The 20,293-nt window shown below is 43.7% G+C and overlaps 1 protein-coding gene across 1 annotated transcript in view; it reads left to right on the forward strand.

Annotated features, from left to right (window-relative positions):
- Positions 1-20,293, forward strand: part of rims2a (regulating synaptic membrane exocytosis 2a) — a 1,205,442-nt gene that overhangs the window by 863,318 nt on the left and 321,831 nt on the right. Inside the window, exon 27 of the mRNA XM_078540066.1 lies at positions 2,736-2,780. Within this exon, the coding sequence (XP_078396192.1) occupies positions 2,736-2,780 (45 nt within the window). The remainder of the gene's footprint in view (positions 1-2,735; positions 2,781-20,293) is intronic.

A 20,293-nucleotide genomic window follows, 5' to 3' on the forward strand; every position in this document is an offset into this window, starting at 1 on the left:
TTAGTCTTTTTTTATCCTCTAAACAGTTACAAACCTTGATTTAATAATTATAGCTTGACTTATCCCAGTTTCTTTTATGTTCTTTTCAATCTTGGTGTTGTCCTACATTATGGTACTTGGTCCTTCATCTATACAGATTTACAATCTGGATTATAAATTAGCGCATGTACAGTTTACACCTTATAACTAGGTAGAGGGATTGCAAATGAAACCAAATGCACTCACACTTAGATTCTGTCAAACAAGTGGTCCAGATAGAAGTGTAGAATCATTCAATGCAACTGTCAACTTTGCCTGTCTTATCAGCTCCCCGCTGTGGAGCTCAGTTGAGTTACATGGCCACAATGCAATATACCCTGTAGAATTAAATTGCATTGCGGCACTGCATTTCTACTCAGTGATCATTTCCTTAATAATTAAATTAAAAGGTCATTCCTTATCAATCTCAATGCCATTAACTTAAGTTTTGAAATTCCATGGGGAATTCTTCCACTGTAAGTTCAGCAACTCCCCCATCCCTCTCCCACCTCCCCCCTCAACCCAGTGAAACGGCCGAAACAGCTTGTAATTCCGTTGTTTTTCCTGTGGGTTATGGTATGGCCATAATCATTATAATCTTTGTTTACTGTATGCCTACAGCAGGGAAAATATTAAATGGTATCATTTTCCATTGCAATCAGAAGTTGAACACTGTGGCATGTGCTTCATTCCTGGATAGTTCAAATCAATTAATGTACATTTAGCAAAACCAATGTAATTAAACTTGCTGGAATATATAACGATCCTGACATTTTATGTCCTCATGGTTACATTTTTTCAGGCTTATTTTCACTACTCAGATCAAATATGAACCAGCTTGAGAGGAGTTTTACAGTCTAAATTTTAATTTTGTTGGTATTATCTAGAAGAAGACAATGAAAATACTCTGGAGCAGTGGTCAGAGGTGGAGGAAGGTCTGTCTTGTCTGTGACTGTGTAGAATTGTGTGTGCTGTGGTGTGTTAATGCTGTTGTAACTCTGTTTTTTCTTATTATTTATTTCTTTCCTTTCAGTTAAAGAGAGATGCCCCGTTTATTTAAAAGGCACAAGTTCCACATTTTATTTCAGTTACCAATGGTTATCCCATGGGCAGAATTTTCAGGTCGGCATGCGGGCATGTGCCCGACCCGTTTGAGCGTAAAATATTGCGTGATGACGTCGGGCGAGCGTCTGACTTTTGCGCACGCTCACCAACAATTAAGAGGGCAATTAATCCCATTAAAGTTGTAATTAACCCTGATTTTTCGTGGGCCGGCGGATGGGCGAATCGGCCAGGTGGCGTTAGCATTTTTCATTTAAAAAGATTAAAAATCTATGGACAGCATTTTTGTTATGTATATGTTCAGGTGACTGTGATGCTTGGATATTTTTGTGCTGAATTTAAAATCTTTATTTAAACCTTTGAAGCCTTCAGCTCCCTGAGGCAGCCTTCTGCCTTCGGGGAACTTTCATTCTGCGCTCGCCCGCGCTTACATCAGCATTCGCCCTCCTCCCGCTCCCACCCACCCCGGCAGCACTGGGCATTTCAGCACGTGCTTCACGCTGGCTGGTTGTTAATTGGCCAGCCAACATGAAATCGTGGTTGGGGGCCGATCATGGTCAGCGGTCCAATCCCTGGCTGCTCCTGAACCCACCAATCACGTCTGCCCGCCGACCTGAAAATTCTGTCCCATGTATCCTGACCACAGATTGCTTTTTTCCTCGGCTTTAGTCAATTGTCAAAGGAAAAATTATGCCTCTTGTATGAACATCAACAGAGAAAATCCACAGGCAATATTTAATAGCCTTCCATCACAGCAAATGCAATATCTGAACACCATATAATGAAATACGTGTATCATACAAAAATATCCTCTCTACATATTACATACACATTTTGAAACAAGCTACTTTTTAAAACAAACCTGTTTCTTCATAAAGCAATCTTATATTAAAAAGATTGAATCCACTAGCAAAAACATTGTCTGCAGAAATTCAACCATTCAGAAGTAAGAATTAAGAATTTTTATTGGGAATCATTATTGTGAAAAGTTATTTTGTCAGCGTTCAGCAGCACATGGACAAATTTAAATGATCGAATTAGGTGCGTCAGAATAAAACATAGCCAAAATTGGCAGTCTGTGAATCAATTAAGAATTGGGTGTCGAGCCTTTCTTGAGTTTATTTTGTAATAATTGGCCATTTTGGGAAAGAAAAATTATAACTGATAGAAAGGAGAGTCTCGCAAATGCAGCACTCCAGCAGTTAGCAATGGAATTATAAATAGCCTCAGACGTAAATAATGGAAATGATCTGTTACTGAAATGTACGTATCTCAACTTCTGTAGAAAGTAATCCAACTTAAAACATGTGTTAACAAAGCGTGATAAAATTATACATAAACTTAAAAAGAATAAGAATGGTTCACTCCAGTTGTGTCTAATACAACTGTTTTGAATCTGTATTTCTCTCCTTCAGCTGTATCTGTTTGGATCAGTAAGTGCTGCTTCCTAATTCAAATCGATGACTAACGTATCCTGTGTGATTATTTCTATGTTTTTTTTTCCCCACGTGTTATTGTGCTGTTGAACACTATTTTCATCAGCACTTCTGTGCATTGGACAGTCTGGATATTGCATAGCTCCAGCCTCTTTTTTTTTTCTCATGTCTTGTCACTGTCTATTAATTCCAATGTTTGTGTTTTTTAATGCTGTAAAGATGCTGAGGAGAAAGCTCATTTTGCACCTGATAACGGGAGGAAAGGCAAGTTTTTTGAATACTTTAGGGTGGTTAAAGTGTGTTTGTTTGTTGAACACATGGATAGTTTTACGGCATTATATATACATGTATGTCTTTGTGAACTGATAGATGTTGCTTCTTTTTTCTCATGTCTTCCGCTTTTCATTATCGTTCACTGTGTTTGCTCCATTATCAGTTTTAACCTTTTATCTCGTTTTTAAATAGTAAGTCTTTTTATGAAATTATCTCACATTTAGACAACCTTGCATTCTTTGGATTGTCAAAAAATATGAATGACCTAATTTTAGGACAAGTAAGGACTTTTAAAGGAGATATAATAACTAATGAATACGCAGAGCCTTTGATTTTAACTGCCTCCCCCTGGTGGAAAATGGGTGGAAGGGGCAGTTAAAATAACAGGAGTCAGTAATCGCCACCAATCCTGCTTGCTTTCCCCCATGTCCCCACATTAACTTGCTCTTTTGAGAAGGTGAGCAGGTAAAGAGCAGGAAAGAAGCTGGGTCCTGTTTAAATATACAGATCAGGTCCGATGATGTCATCAGGATCCAATCTGCATTTTCATGCCGAGGCCTGAACACAGGCACAGAGTCAGCAAAATCTGTCAGGAGCTGGATCCTGGCCAGTAGAGACCCAGTAGATAACTTTTAAATTTAATTTTCAGATTTTGTTGTTGGCCAAGAGGCAGCAGGAATGAAACTTCTGGCCTCCCTTGTGCCAAGCAGCTCCCCACCTGCTCCCAATCACAGCTATGAACTTTCAACCACCCCCCCCCGCCACACCGATTGTGGCCTCAACCTCTCAGGTCTGGTTCTTTCCACCAGGCCTGGACTGTAATTTAAACTCCAGCCTGAGTGGTGAAAGCATTGTGGGCTTTCCCACCAGGCTACACCAGATCAAGAGAAGAGGCTCTGAAAAGTAACTTTTTTAAGGGGCAAAGAGTGCTCTTTGAGCCCACAAAGAAATCTCAGGCCTTGCAAGGCTCGGGCTCTGCACCCTGCACTCCCACCCCACATTCCCTTTCATAAGACCTCCTTGGATCTCCATCCCATACACCTACTATCATGCTCGCAGGCAACTCGGGGAGCCCCATTATTTGCTGTCAGCTGTAAGAGGTGGTCCAATGGCATGTTGACGAGGCCCAGGCATTAAATTAGCCTGATTTCTACAGCAGTCAGTGACTTTCCAATCCGGTACCAGCTTGGAGGTAAAATTGGGGACATATGTCTTACTTTATTTGTAGTCAAGTGAGCTTCACTCTCAGTATACGTGTAGCATTCTTTTACGCATTTTGGTGAGGTGTTAGTGGGGGTTAAATTCAACACTGGCGGTATTGCAAAACAAGTGGTAATGCATTGACCACGCATTATATACCTGTTTGAAGTTCCTCTCCATTAAGTCAGTGCAAATGAAAATTGGGTGGGTTATGTAAATAGAAATTGACTTTCTTCTTTTTTGCCCTGCTAAAGTTCACTTTCAGTATCTCAGCCATATTTTCGCCAAGTACTCATATTAACAATCTGTCTATCAAGTGTGGGCCAGATCATAAGCATTGCAGGGTCTCTCAGATTACACTGTTCAAATGATGATAGAATCCTGGAAGGAAGCCATTCGGCCCATTGTATCTGCACCAGCCAACAAGTGGCCATCCAGCCTAAGCCCACATTTGCTGTAGGTTATGGCGCTCCAAGTGCATATCCAAGTACTTTGTAAATGTCATGAGGGTTTATGCTTCTACCACCTTTTCAGGCAGTGAGTTCCAGATCCCAGCATCTTCTGAGTGAAAAAAAAACTCCCCTTGAATCCCCTCTAACCTCCTACCTCTTACCCTAAATTTATGCCCCCTGGTTAAAGACCCCTCAATCAAGGGGAATAGAGCCTTCTTACCCACTCTATAATTTTGTGGACTTCAATTAGATTCCCCCACAGCCGCCTCTGTTCTGAAGAAAACAATCCTGGCCTATCCAATCTTTCCTCATAAGTACAATTTATCAGTAACTTAATATTACAGCATAACATTCCTGCTGTAATATTCTATGCGTTGGATAGTAAAGGCAAGTAGCCTTCTTGACCACCTTATCTACATGCCTAGCCATCTTCAAGGATCTGTTGACATGGCCTCCAAGGTCCCTCTGCTCCTCTATAATTTTCATTATCCTACCATTTGTGGTGTATTCCCTTGTTTTGTTAGTCTCCCTTAATTGTATTATCTCCGATTTCTCCAGACCAAACTCCATTTGCCACTGTTTCACCTACTTGACTAGTCCATTGATATTTTCCTGCTGTCTACAGCTTTCTTCTTCATTATCAACAACACAGCAAATGTTTGTATCTGCAAACTACTTAATCATAGCTTCGACATTCAAGTCCAAACCATATATACCACAAAAAACAAGGGACCTAGTATTGAGCCCTGCTTATTGAAATGTCCTCCCAGTCACAAAAACACCGATTGACTATTACCCTTTGCTTCCTGCCTCTGAGTCAATTTTAAACTCAACTTATCACTTTACCTTGGATTCCATGGGGTTTTGCTTTCGTGACAATGTGCTATATGGGACCTTATCAAAAGCCTTGTTAAAATCTACATAGACTATATCAAATACACTACCCTCATCAACCCTCCTTTTTGCCTCCTTAAAAAATTCAATCATGTTTGTCAGACACAACTTTGTCTTAACAAATCCATGCTTAACAAATCTTCCTTTGATTAGTCCGTGTTTTGTAAATGAAGATTTATCCTGTTCCTCAGAATGTTTTCCAATAATTTTCCCACCATGGATGTTGGCCTGTAATTACTCCATCTATCCCTATCTCCCTTGTTAAACAATGGTACCATGTTAGTTGTCCTCCTGTAGACAGAGAGGATTGGAAAACAATGGTCAGAGCCACTGCTATTTTTTTTCTTGCTACCCTTAACAATCTAGGATGTATTTCTTCTGGGCCTGGAGATTTATCCACACTCAAAAATGTTAAACCCCATAATACTTCATGTATTTTAACCCTAAAAGGCATCTGCTAATACATTACTCCTGATATTGCCAAAGTGAAAGATTATCCAATTATGGCTACCCCATGCTGAATTTTGGGAATTTGACAGTTATCAGAGAGCCTCCCAACCTATATCCTGTCCATTCATTCATGTCTGCTCTGCCCCAAGGTAAGGCCTTGTTTGCATTCGCTACATCCTGAGTTGTTTTTCTGGCAGTTTTTGTCAGTGGTACCTTCCACTCTCAGTGGCAAGGCAAGAGGGCAGCTGGAACAGGAATTGAACCTCTGCTTGATGACATTATTCTGAAACAAATGCTAGCCATCTAGCCATCTGAGCTAACCCGACCCAACCCGACTCGTCATGTGTAGTGGATTCAAATTTAAATCATAGGAGTGAAAATAGAGCGTTTAATTTGCAGCATCACTCTATTCTCCCAATTTATGAAATTCCTTAAAGAAAATCTAAACAGACACTCCAACAAAGTTGATGTACGATCTTTGAGCTGCCTGGTAGAATTGGCCACAAAATTTGGCTGTGTAGCGCCTGTAGTTTTGGTTCTACATGTTCATACCAGAAAGCTAGGTGGCGAAGAAAGGAACTGTAGGCAATCTTAACACACTTTTATAAATTTTATTTAGAAAGATACATGTTACAAACATACACCTACTAACCTAGCCCCCACAGTTTCAGTCTGTTCCTATTTATAGGATCACAGGTAAATCCCCAGTTAATGCATACAACTGAACACAATTATTATAGAATTAACATTATAGGGGCTGTTCTAGGTCCAAATCGGTGTCTGGGCCACATGGACACACTTCAGGTGCAGGCTGCAAAGCATCCTGCATAATCTCGCGATTATGAGGCGCAGCCCTTGCCACCAGATATATGGCAAGCAGCTGAGGAAAAGAAAAGGTGGGAGGGAGGATGCAACCAACACATTCCCTTTTCCGTCTGAGCTCCAATTGTGGTACCGGTAAACCCAACCCATGACCCTATTTAACAACAGTTCCACAAATTACATTCTCTCTGTTACTGACCATCACCGCATCCTCTTGAACACAATGCTAAAATAAAAGCCACCACAAAACAAACATTCCAAACAAATTTTATTAATCAAACTATCCAATCTTCCATGCAGAAGTCAACTAATCACCCATGTGCATTCCTTGAGTGCCTATTTTCCATTTGGCTTTCCCTGTCCTAGTGCTCCTTTGCATTCCCAGTAGTTGTAGGCGTGACTGGCAGAGATATGCTGACTTTCAGTGGAGCACACAGTGGATGGCCTTGCAGGATGATCTCACACAGCTCGAGCCCTAGAAAACCCGACTTTGAACTGTACTACCTGAGCATGAGCGACAGCAGTCTGGGCTGACAGGCAAGGGAGCTGGTTGAGTGTCAGTGGCTACAAATTGCGCTCACATTGCAACTAGCTGCACTTGCATAACTTTAGTCAGCTTGCACTGCAGCACTCAGATGTCAGGTGCTTCTGCCTGTACTACAGTGGAAGCTGAGACATTAGGTGTTGCATCATGATTGAGTCCACAAGTGTAATTGAGTTTGCCAACACTTCCACTCTGGAAAGATGGATTCCAAGTTCTGCACAAAGCTGTGTGCAAGATTGGTGCCAGCCACCTCCATGCTCCTCAACAGTAATGAGAGGCTTTCTAGCAGGCCTGTCAATGCACCAAGCATTTCTGTATACATATCCATAAACCTTTTTCTGTATTCCCCATTCCAATCCTCATCTGAATCCTCTGCGGCAGAACTTGAGTAGGGCCTTGCTCTCCAGCGAGCTGACACCTGTGCTATCGTTGTTCACTATCCTACCTGCAAATCACTTGTGCCCAGTGTCTCATCCCATGCAGATCCTGCATCTAAGCTAACTTTTAAGGTACATGTAGAGTCAGTATCTGAGCTGTTGGCTGTGACTGTTGAAATAGAATGATGGTGTTTCTTCATCATCACCATCTTCTTGCTCCTCCACCTCATTCTCTTCCCTCACTGGCTAGGCAGGTTGCAATTCTTAGGATCAGAAAGGAGAAAGGCACAAGGGTAGGATTTCAGTGACGGGAAGGGTTGGGAAGCAAGCGGTGCATACTTAGATAGTTTGCTGTTTGTAAATCAGAAGAGATTGTGGGATAAGGGGTAAGTAGGATGTGAGAAGGAGAATTAGGAAGAGCATACTGACATCTTCAAAGCTTTAAGCTCTGCTGCTGGCCACGGCCCCTGTCATAGCTGCTCCAGGGTGAGCACTATTTGCCCCATTAAGGAAAGGACGTAATATTGTGCCTATCTCCCACTAGTTAGATGCTGATGCCTTTGGTTGGGCTTGCCATCTTGTCTTGCAAGAAAATGGAGGTTTGTCAGTGAGTCTGGTGCAATGTTTTTGGTTAATGTTCATAAGGGTTGAATAGCTGATAGTGTGCAAGCTATAAGATGTGAGCATGAGGCTTGCAGCAGTGCTAATGTTGTGAGGGTGAGGTGAAGCCAAGAAGGTGAGCCCTGGTTGATAGAGATTGTTGGTAGGTGAGTGAAGGGCTGCTGGTGAATTGAGGAGTGTGTGAAGCTAGTGGTTTTTTTTGTAAGGATATAACATTTGAAGACCCATTCCCTAACCTGATCACTCAGGTGAGGCCATCAGGTCCTTAGAGCTACACTGTCAGCATCAGGCACAAAGGCTGTGTGCCTCCCACTGCTTTCACATTGTCTCCTGTTACTCTGTGTAGTGCACCTGTCTCCCCCTGTCGATTTCCTGCACCAAGGTCAGGCGCTGCATCAGAGAATGGTGGAGCACACTCTGCACTGCTCAGCTATTTCAGTGCTCTTCCTGCTCAGACACTCTTCCTTAGGCACTTCTAGAATCGACTGCACCTCCCCTTTAGAGGTTCAGGCTGATTTTAAATCGTGCAGACTAGTTTTATGTGACAAATATTACAGCATGGCAGCATCATATTTTTCCATATTTTCATAGCTATCACACGCTGTAGTTAGGAATCAGAAGTACTTAAAAGCATTAGATTACTTAATCCAGCCACAATACCAGAAACGTGGCAAATAATCATGATCTAACTATATATACAATATATGTAATATATACACACTCATATATAATATATATATTAATATAATCGCATCTCTCGGGATGCACCAAAGTGCTTCGCTGATGGCTAATCAGTGATGAAAACCACAGCAACATAAAATGTTGTTCAGCAACTTGAAAATCAAAGCAGCCATTTCGTGTGTGTCAAGATTTCACAAGAGCAGGGGTGATGAATGGCCAGTTAATCTATTTAAGCACTATAAAATCTGTTTTTTTTTAAAAAAAACCTTTGAGTACCACTTTTGTTTTCCCAACTTCAATAAACTGAAAGAAACCCTTGGAACTTGACGACCCACTTCACCTCTCATTTGTTAGGCAGTCCATGGGACATTAACAATGTATTTGGCTTACTATCAGATGCATGATGGATTCTATTTATCCTGGAGTGTGCGCAGGAAAAGACAGGTTGAGGGATTAGTTGACTCATCCTTTGAAAGCAAATTGCAGAATAAAAATGTGGTTTATTTTTAATTATGTACTTCCGTTTAAGATCAACGTTCTTTTGTGGAATAGCATGAAGTGAGATAAGCTATGTTAAAGAATGAGACTATATCTTTTAGCAAAAGCATAATAGAACATGGAATGTAAGTCAAGAAACTGGTTGTATTGCTCAAGTTTTCAATTTAAAAACCAGTAACTCTTTTGTACCTTTTTAACTGCACATTTCAGCCAGTTAACTAGTTTTATTGGTGTGTAATTGGTAGAAATATTAGGAAAATGATAAACTTAAATTGTGTAGTGGTATTGTCATTGGACTAGTAATCCAGAGATCCCAGGGTAAAATGCTCTGAGGAACCGGGTTCAAACTGCGCCATGGCAGAAAGTGAAATTTGAATTCAATAAAAATCTGGAACTAGAAGTCTAATGATGACCATGAAACCATTGCCGATTGTCATAAAAACCCACCTGGTTCATTAATGTCCTTTAGGGAAGGAAATCTGGCATCCTTACCTGGTCTGGCCTACATGTGACTCCAGACCCATAACAATGTGATTGGCTCTTAATTGCCCTCTGAACAAGTGAAGTTAGGGATGGGCAATAAATGCCGACGCCCACATCCCATGAATGAATTAAAAAAGTACAATGTGATTTTTTAAAATTCGTTTTAAAATATTGTGTTTGTTCTGTATATATCCAGCAGAGGGCGTAAAGCAACCAATATTTGACAAAGGAAATATAATTCAGGAACTGTTCATGGGAGTGGTGCTTAAAAAGCTCTCTGCTTATGAAGCTACTCACTTTGATCACACACTCCTTTAATCTTCCACTTCCATTATCTCATGGTATTTTTTTATCATGGGAACAGGTTATCAACCAAAAATGGAGGCAAGTGGGTGACCTTTCTCAGAATTAGCAGCCGAAGAAGCTACATCGTTTTAAATGCCACCATCACAGAGATAGAAAGGATGCTAGAATGCTTACATAATCTTTGACTGTTGCTCTTATAAACTTATTATCAAAATATCTGAATAGAAATTAAAAATAATTGTTACAAAATTTGAACTCCTTAGCGAGTGCATTGGCTGAATAATATATTTTATTTCCATTTCCTTTAAGACTTCATACCTTGCTACCAGGAATTTTCAAATCTGAAGTTATCTTTCTCTCACTTTGCAGCTGAGCATATTTCATAATTTTTGAAATACTAGGATAGGCTTTGCAGTCAATAGGGTCAGTCCCATGAACATGGAACGCACTGCATTGCCTGACAGAATGAGCAGCGGTTCACACCGCATGGCCTTCCAACCTGAAGTGTCCGTACACATTCCATCTGAGTTTCATTCCAGTATTGATATTAATTTAAACAGAACTCATATGATTTCCCTACCTACTTAAGATGGGATCGCGGCCTGTGTTATGCTCACCAATCTAGAACGGACAAACGGGGAGACATCAGGTTCCGAAAGGCAAAGACATTTTTAGATTTATTTTTGTCGCTGTTTTAACAGTTTTTAGAGCTTTTTTGGTTTTGTTTATTCAGGTGAATGTTTATGTGGAAACAACATAAGTCCCAGTATTGTTGGCAAACCCTCTGGAAAACTAACAGTAACTGAAACCTGTACAGCAGATTTTTATTATTCTTTCATGACATGTGAGGGTTGCTGGCACAGTGTGCAGGTGGTAATGGGGTGAATGTTTAAGGTGGCAGATGGGCTGTTGGTCAAGTGGGCTGCTTTGTCCTGGATGGTGCTGAGCTTCCTGAGTGTTGTGGGAACTGCACTCATCCAGGCAAGTGGAGAGTATTTCATCACACTCCTGACTTATGCCTTGGAAATGATGGACAGGCTTTAGGAAGTCAAGAGGTGAGTTACTCGCTGCAGAATTCCCAGCCTCCTGACCCCCTCTTGTCACCACAATATTTATATGGCTGGTCCAGTTAAATTTCTGGTCAATGGTAACCCCCAAAATGTTGATGGTCAGGATTCAGCGATAGTAATGCCGTTGAATATCAAGGGGAGATGATATTTGAGATGGTCATTGTCTGGCACTAGTGTGGCACGAACATTACTTGGCACTTATCAGCCCAAGTCAGCACATGGGCACAGACTGCCTCAGTATTTGCAAACATGCGAATGGCACTGAACACTGCACTCATCAGCAAACATCACCACTTCTGACCTTATGATGGAGGGAAGGTCATTGATAAAGCAGCTGAAGATGGTTGGGTAGCCTGAAGAACCCCTGAAGTGATGCCCTTGAGCTGACACAATCAGTCTCCGACAACTACAACCATTTTCTTTTGTGCTAGGTATAACCCCAACCAGTGAAGAGTTTTCCCCTTGATTCACACTGACTTCAGTTTTGCTAGGGCTTCTTGATTGCACATTCAGTCAAATGCATCACTCTCGCCTCACCTCTGGAATTCAACTCTTTTGTCCATGTTTGCATGAAAATTGTAGGTGAGGTCTAGAGCTGAGTGCCCTGGTGGAACCCAAAATGAGCATCAGTGGGCAGTTTATTGCTTTGTAAGTGCCCCTTGATGGCTCTGTCAATTACATCTTCCATCACTTTGCTGATGTTTGAGAGTTGACTAATGGGACAGTAATCAGCCGGATGGGGTTTGTCCTGCTTTTTGTGGACAGGACGTACCTGGGCAGCTTTCTACATTGTAGGCTAGACATCAGTATTGCAGCATTACTGAAACCACTTGCCTAACAAGTTCTGGAGCATAAGTCTTCAGTACTATTGCTGGAATGTTGTCAGGGCCCATAGCCTTTGCACTATCCAGTGCCTTCAGCTGTTCCTTGAGTTCACATGGTGTAAATTTAATTGGCTGAAGACTGGCATGTGTGATGCTGAGGATCTCAAGAGGAGGCCGAGATGGATCATCCAATCAGCACCTCTGGCTGAAGATGGTTGCACATGCCTCAGCTTTCTATTTTGTACTGCTGTGCTGGGCTCCCCCAACATTGAGGATGGGGATATTTGTGGAGCCTCCACCTCTGGTTAGTTGTTTAATTCTCCACCACCATTTATGACTTGCTGTGGTAGGACCGCAGAGCTTTGATTTGATCTGTTGGTTGTGGGACTGCTTAGCTCTGTTTATCGCATGCTGCTTCCACTTTTTATCATTCATGTAGTCCTGTGTTGTAGCTTCACCAGCTTGATACCTCATTTTTAGGTATGTCTGGTGCTGCTCCAGGCATGCTCTGCTGAATTTCTCATTAAACCAAATCATGATCATAAAAGAGCAGATGCTGTATTAAAGGACTATTGTAGTACAAACTTCAAACCTAATTTGGGGGCAGCAAAACAATATTCCATGCTGCAAGGGAAATCAATGAAAAAGTAACAATTGAAATTGTTTTTAAAACACCTGAAATACAATATTTCATGATTTGAAGTGGCAGAAGATGAAAGAAAGCATGCCAGGGAGATCAGCTGGAACCAAAGCTTGACTGCTTGCACTCGCTGTTATATTACCAGTTTAATTATCTTCAGCCACTGCCAGAGTTAAATGGCAGTGACTGAAAACGACTGCCTCTACAGGGTCCAGATCAACAAGAAAACAATTGCAGAGCTGTGCCATCTGCTGCAAGAAAATCAGCAGCCAATCTAAAATGCAGGGATGAAGTGCTTACTGGTAGTCAATATCGCCATTGCCCCCCAGCTTTCTGCCTGCACCTGCTTCCACTGCAGTATTCTGCAATATGCATCCGTTTACTGATTGATTCCATAGCTTTCATTTCTTTTCCCACTGAAGACCAACAGGAGAATGACACAGTTGTCCATTTCGTAAAGTAACAGGGATCTTCTAGGCAGCAGATTCCACCGTCTTGTCCAGAACCATGCTTGCTATTCTTCACCTGTACCTTGCGATTTACCCAATACTACTTTCCCAAGCTAATTGACTGCATGTTCTGGAATGCATGTAGCTGGGCTACTACTTGCAAACATCGATAAGAGTAACACAGGTTGCTGTGAGGCACTGTCTTGTCCTTCGCCAATTATAAAGCTGTTAGGCTGCTCTTGTAGGCCTAGAGCAATGGAAAGACAAATATTAGCATTCTGGCTCAAAAGAATTCTGGAAAATGAGCTTGTATGTGGTGATTGGGCCTGCCAACGCTGAATGAGGAGATAAATAAGTCATAACAAGAGCAGGAGGGTACTAACTTGAGGGCTTCACCCTCTTCCAGCTCCTTTGATACGCTTAAAGTGTGTCCAGAATAACCACCTCCAAGGAAGAGGAGGACTTGCAGTTTCTTAGCCCTCCTCCAGTTTGTTTCCTTGTATCCTGTTGTGAAAATAGTGTCGTTTGAGATGTTGCAAGTTGATAGAGCATATATAGTGACAGGCATGTGTCCAGCCTACAATCTGGTCTATGCATCATGAAGTAATAGAAAGGGTTGATGATGGTGGTGTCGTTAGTTGTTGATTTTCAAAGGCATTTGACAAGGTAGATGTAATGGGTTGTTGGCAAAATTGAAACCCATGAGATGAAAGGGAGAGTGGCAGTATGGATTCAAAATCGTCTAAAGGAAGGAAATCTAGAGTCACAGTGAAAAGTTGTTTTTCAGAATGGAGGGAAGTGTACAGTGGTATTCTCTAGTGGTTGGTATTAGGCTCACTGCTGTTTTTGATATCTACTATACAGGGTATAATTTCCAAGTTTACAGATGACATATAACTCAGAGAAGTAATAAACAGTGAGGAGGATAGTAACAAATTTCAGGAGGTCGTAGAAAGACTGGTGAAATGGGCATACACATGCAGATAAAATATAATGCAGAGGAACTTGAAGTGAAACATTTTGGTAGGAAGCTTGAGAAGAATCAATATAAAGTAAATGATATAATTTTAAAAGAAGTACAGGGACAGAGAGACCTGGAGCCTTAAGTACACAAATCTTTGAAGATGGCAAGACAAGTTGAGGAGGCTGTTTTAAAAAGCATATGTGATCCTTGGTTTTGTTAAGAGACAAGCCAAAATTTTCCAGGCTCTTTGAGATGGGCCGGGAGGTGGGAAGGCTGGCAAAATATTGCAGGAAGGCATCAAGGTGGTGCCCAGTGCCCTACCACCATGCCATGTTGCCAGTGACAGGAAAGTTGGTAGATCAGCACTGAGGCGCTTAAGTGTCTCCCTGCCACCCTGGGAATTTTTCCTGCATGGGGAGGACCCATTGCCACAGGGGGAGACCACCGGGTAAAACCTGGCAGACTCTCAGCAGGTTCCGTGGGGTGATCCTCCTTTATAACCCACAGAGTGCTGCTGCACCCTCCCCAACCCCGGCAGCAATGCTGATCCCACCTCCTCCCAGTCCCCAGACACAATCACTAGAATCTGCCTACCTGGCCCCGGCACCCCACAACCACACTTATCTTTCTTTGAGGGCACCTAGCTATTGAGGCAACTACTCTCTGGGGCTGCAGCCTTAGCAATGGCCACCACTAGCAGTGTTGCAGCTGAACTGTGGCCTTCTGATTGGGCTGGCAGCTCTTGTGGGCAGCCTGCCATCCTTATTTGGATGAACGCCCCACCAACAGAAGTGCAGCCCTGGGTGCCACTGTGTGCCAAAGTGGGGTCACCTCCTGTTTTGGCGGCAGAACAGCAGCCCTTGTGACAAATTCAGCCCTTAGAGTACAATAGCAGGGAAGTTCTGCTAAACCTTTATAAAAAATTGGCTAGGCACCAGCTGGAGCATTGTGTTCAGTACATCAACTTTAGGAAAGATGTCAAGGCTTTAGAGAGGATGTAGAATAAATTTACAAAAAGGATATGAGTAATGAGGAACATCAGTTCTGTGGAGAGTCTGGAGAAGCTTGGGTTGTTCTCGTTAGAGCAGAGAAGGCTCACAGGAGATTTGATAGAGGTTTTCAAAATCATGAACATTTTGGTTGAGTAAATAAAGATAAGCTGTTTCCACGGATAGAAGGATCGATAACCAGAGAACTCAGATTTAAGGTGAATAAGAACCAAAGGCGGCATGAGGAAGCATTATTTTTTCACAGCGAGATGTGATCTGAAATGGTGGTGAAAGCAGATTAGTGAAAGTTTCACAAGGAAAATTGGAAATATACTTGATGGGCAAAAATTTGCAAGCCCATGGGGAAAGAGTGAAACTAGTTGGATATCTCAAACAAAGAGTTGTCATTGGCATGATTGTCCACATGGCCTCCTTCTGTGCCATATCATTTTATCATTCAGTGAATAGCTGACCATACATCTTGCTACTAGTTATGCTGCAGTTATCTATGGTGTGAAGCCCCCATAAGGTATATGCAAAAGGTTCTATTGCAGCTTGAATCTTGAATTCAAGCCTTGCTGGAGCTTAGTCATGGTAAACAATAAAGAGCTGGAATGGGCCAGCAATAAAGAGGTTAAACGGCAACTGGTTGCACCATACTTGGGCCATTTACCTTGTAAATTATACTATATACCTTGGCAACTTAAGTTTACCCATCTTCTTCTGTGCACATCATTAAGTCTGCGCACTATCTGGTTGTTCTCAGACCTTTGAGGGACCAACTGTGTCTTGCTTTAGCCAATGAGATATAATTATTGAGATAAAAACAGAGAAATGACAGAGAGTGAGGATGAATTAGAGTACAATCAGATACAGAAACAAAATCAGGGAGGGAAAGGAAGGTTGAATTAGGGGGGTCCGGGGGGGCGGTGGAAGACAAAGGCAAAGTAAGAAAGAAATGTAAAAATGCAAAATTAGAAATGTTGAGTGGAATCGTCCGCTGGCGTCAGGAGTGTTCGGTGGCGTGAGCAGACAATATGGCGAGAAAGCCAAAAATCGGTTTCACAATGTGGTGAATCCAGTTTGCGATCATCCGTCCCACCCACCGATGGCGGGCTGCGTTTCTCGCCATCGGACATCAGGAACCTCATTGTAATACATCTGCATATCACAATAAGGCCAGCTCGCTGGAATCATCCCCCCGCCGACTGGATCGTCCGCCCAGTCACACCAACATGTTTCACAACAGCGTATAAAAAACATGCACTTAGCGGGCTGCATTTCGAGGGGAACTCTGAGGTGAGTACACAGTAACATTGTGGAGTGCTCACCCAGTTCACCTGTTGGACTTCAAGGTTGAGGCACGTTGGTGGTGGGGGGATGGGAGCAAGGGCTGCCCTGTGGTTGAAGATAGCGCAGAAGAACATGCGGGGCCAAGGGTGGGTGGGTGGTTGTTGAACGAGAGAAGCAGCCACGCATAAGGGAAATCTTGTATAAAGTGACCATTCCTCTGCAGCCAAGACAGTTCAGGCATAGCCATGTTGACATGATTGGAGTCGGGCCTTTAGCTTCTCTGCCCGCTCAAGAAATGCAGAGGCATCAAAGTGCCACCAAATGCTCCAGCGCTTTTCACCCCTCGGGCACAGACGGCAAAGTGATGAGCGTTTTAGTGGACTGCAGAACAGTTGGACATCTGGGCACATTGTACAATCTGCTGAAGCTGGCCTTGGAGCAGTCACTGGTGGAGGCACTCACAGCCCCTTGCAGTGTCATCATCCCAGTTTGGACCAGTCTCCCCCATAGTTCAAGCTAACAGTGCAGCCTTGCAGTGCGGGTTAGGAGAATACTTGTGCCTGAGCTGAGAGCGCAGCATGGAGTCCAATGGGCAAAGCTGCTGCCAATCGGTCGGGTGGAGTTTTGGGCAGCCATGCAGCGCTGGCCATCCAAGTGGTGGACAGCACTCTCTGGGATGCGTTAAGAGGCCTTCAAACTTAACCAAAACAGGTTCTTAGCACACTCATGCTAACGCACGTGTTTCCCTCTTTCATCCTGCAGGAGGAGGACATCAGGAGCATGGAGCCTGGTGACCTAGTTGTAAGCCTCATGGCATACAGAGAGCAGAGACAGCTTTGAGAAGAGACCGACTGAAGCACCTGGCTACGCAGAGAAAGGAGCAGAACCCTCTGGAAGAAGGGGTGGCTGGGGCTCCCGCACACGCTGTTGAAGAGTCACAGCGACCCATCACTGGTTGGCACGTAGCTAGGCCCAGGGTTTATAGATGCCACCTTTCATTCCTGCAGATGACCATAAACCAGTGTTGCCGAAGACTGCGCATGTCTATTGGGAATTGGTCGGTCACCTGCCAGCTACTGCAGGATTTGGCGCCACAGGGACATGGAGACCATCCACTGCCAGTGGCCGTGAAAGTGACAGCGATGCTCAATTTCTGTGCCAGTGGCTCCTTTCAGGCCTCCACAGGTGACCTCTGTGGGATTTCACAAGCTTCCACCCACAAATGCATCCACAAGGTCATGGATGCCACCTTCACGAGGGCACACAACTTTGTGCATTTCGCCCAGTACCAGGACAGCCAGGATGCAAAACCGATTGGATTTGCCCAGATCTCGGGTTTCCCACAGGTGCAGGGTATCATCGGCTACACTCACACGGAGCTCAGATCTCCATCGCAACACGCGGTCAACTATGTCAACCGCAAGGGTTTCCATTCGCTGAATGTGCAGCTGGTGCGCAACCACTGCATCCTGCAGGTCTGTGCACGGTTTCCAGGGAGTGTGCACAATTCCTACATTCTCAGGCAGTCACAGATCCCTGAAGCTGCAGGGATGACTCGTCGGGGACAAGGGCTACCCACAGAGGACGTGGCTGATGACACTGTGCAGCGGCCTCAGACTGCAGCACAGCAAAAGTAAAACGAGGCTCACGCCGCAACTCGCACCTTGGTGGAGCAAACCATCGGGATGCTGAAAATGAGGTCCCGGTGCCTGGACTGGTCTGGTGGAGCCCTGCAATACAGTCCGCAGAGGGTATCACGTATTGTCATCGCCTGCTGCGCACTTGACAACCTGGCACTGTAACGGGGAGAGGAGCTGGTTGAGGAGGAGTTGTGGATGTCTCGTCTGATGAGGAGGACATCGATGGGGATGAGGGTGAGGAGGTGCTCAAAGGCAATGATGACGGGGATGGGTCCTCACACTGGCCAGACAAGGCAGGCATGCTCGGGAGGCCCTTTTTTTAGCTGCTAGATTTGTGGAGGATGATGACGACATGCAGTGAGGAGACACCATAGATCCTCACATTGCATCTATGAATGTTTGACTTCAGTCTGGCTTACGGTAACACACATAACCTCTGTGATAATGCTCCTGTCATGAAGACACAGTGTAGGCCCTAAAAGCCACTCAATTGCATGAGGATGATTATGACATGCAGTGAGGACACTCCATAGATCTTCACATAGCCTCTGAGAATGTCTGACTCCTGTCCGGCCGAGGGCAGCTCGCTTACGCTTTGTGATCTGTACTAATCATAGAGACGCGGCCATGAAACTTTAAAAGCATCTGATCGTTTGTCCACCTTCAGCACGTGACCCCTTCGTGAGTGTGTGAGTTGAGAGTGATGAGAAGAGGAGACCATTCAGCCTCTTGCGGCACTCGGTGACTGTCCTCCTTTGAAGGGCGTTGGCACTGATCACCGCTGCCACCACCTCCCAAGCCAGATTAGAGAGGTTGCTGCCCATCCTGTGGCCAGTGTGGGAGTAGAGAACATCACAGTGAGCCTCCACTGCGTCTAAAAGACGCTCAAGGGGGCTGCAGCCCTTTTGTCTTTCAGGGCCATGACTTCTGTGCAGCAGCCGTGGGCTGGAAGCACTGAGAGTTGTGCACGATGCTGGACTTTAAATATGGCGTCCGGCATGCTGAAGCGGCATGGTGATGGTGTGGCAGGCGAATGAGAGCCCGCCCACCATGGAAATGGCGTGTTTCCCGGGAATGCATAATTAATGTGGTGGATTTGGGACGATACAACATGAAAAGCCGCCATTGCGGCCAGCGAGTAAAACATTGTTTTACCCGCCTGCTACTGCACTTAGTGCAAATCTGGGACAATTCCACCCTTTACATTTTACTTTTTAAAAAATCCCTTACAACAATTGACTGCTTGGGGAAATGAGATTGAACAGTTCAAATTGTCCCCTTTCTGGGCGAGAGAGATTAATTTGGATTGCATTAACAATTATTACGTCGCTTAAAAGGTACTTAGGCTCTTAAGTTCCAGCCCTAACTTTCTGTGGTGAGTTTAATGGACAATTATCGTGAAATCCAGCAAGTTATTTAAAATAATAGGGATGCTGTGGACGAGAAGACATATGTCAGAAACAAATAGCAGACCAATGTAAATTAATCGACAAGTTCTAGAGATTTGCAACTCACATCATGGGCGGAATCTTGTGGTGGCGACTGTGTCGGTTGCTGGTTGGATAGCTGGCAAGATCCTCGCATTGCCTCTTTTTGAGAAGGTCTGTCACATCTTGTGCCACTCAGGCACCTAACAGTCCAGCAGCACGCTTTCCCCTCGGGTCAAGGATCCCAAAGGCAGAAATCCACCCACCAAGAGCTGTCGACCAATTAGAGGCCATCAGCTCTTCAGTACTCAGCAGCACGACTAGTGAGGTGATGGTTGCTGCCAGTACTACACCCGCTCGAGGTCTCAGATCAAGGAGGGGCTCAGGCACAGGTGAACAATGCAAGAAGGGGGTCACAGGGCGTGACACTCGAGCTGTTACAAGGGTTTAGATTTGAATAGGATAAATAATGACACTGGCAAAGTTATAGAATTATAAAATTCTCAAACTAACTTTATTAAACTATGTTTCAAAATCACAAGGATATGAATAGTACACTGATAGCTGATGAACATGTAAATAACATTAAGCAAGACCCATTAGTGAAAAACAAAACTTACAAACTGATATCTTTCAATTCAGTTGTGTCCTCATTTTATAAATACCCCACAGAAGTTGAACCTTCCCAATCCAGTTCATGTTTCAACTTTTAAACTACAGGGAAACTGGCCTCTTTCATCTCATAAACCATGAGATCAAAGGTTTATACATCCATTTGTCTGGATGGTATCCACAAAGCTGAATCTGCCACACAGTCCCCAGTCTTGTCCCTCAATCTCTTTACTTTAAGCCACAGAAACACTGGCACTTTCCCTTCAGC

The sequence above is a fragment of the Cetorhinus maximus genome, chromosome 4 (genome assembly GCF_964194155.1).
Source record: "Cetorhinus maximus chromosome 4, sCetMax3.hap1.1, whole genome shotgun sequence".
In the NCBI taxonomy this organism is placed as follows: domain Eukaryota; kingdom Metazoa; phylum Chordata; class Chondrichthyes; order Lamniformes; family Cetorhinidae; genus Cetorhinus; species Cetorhinus maximus.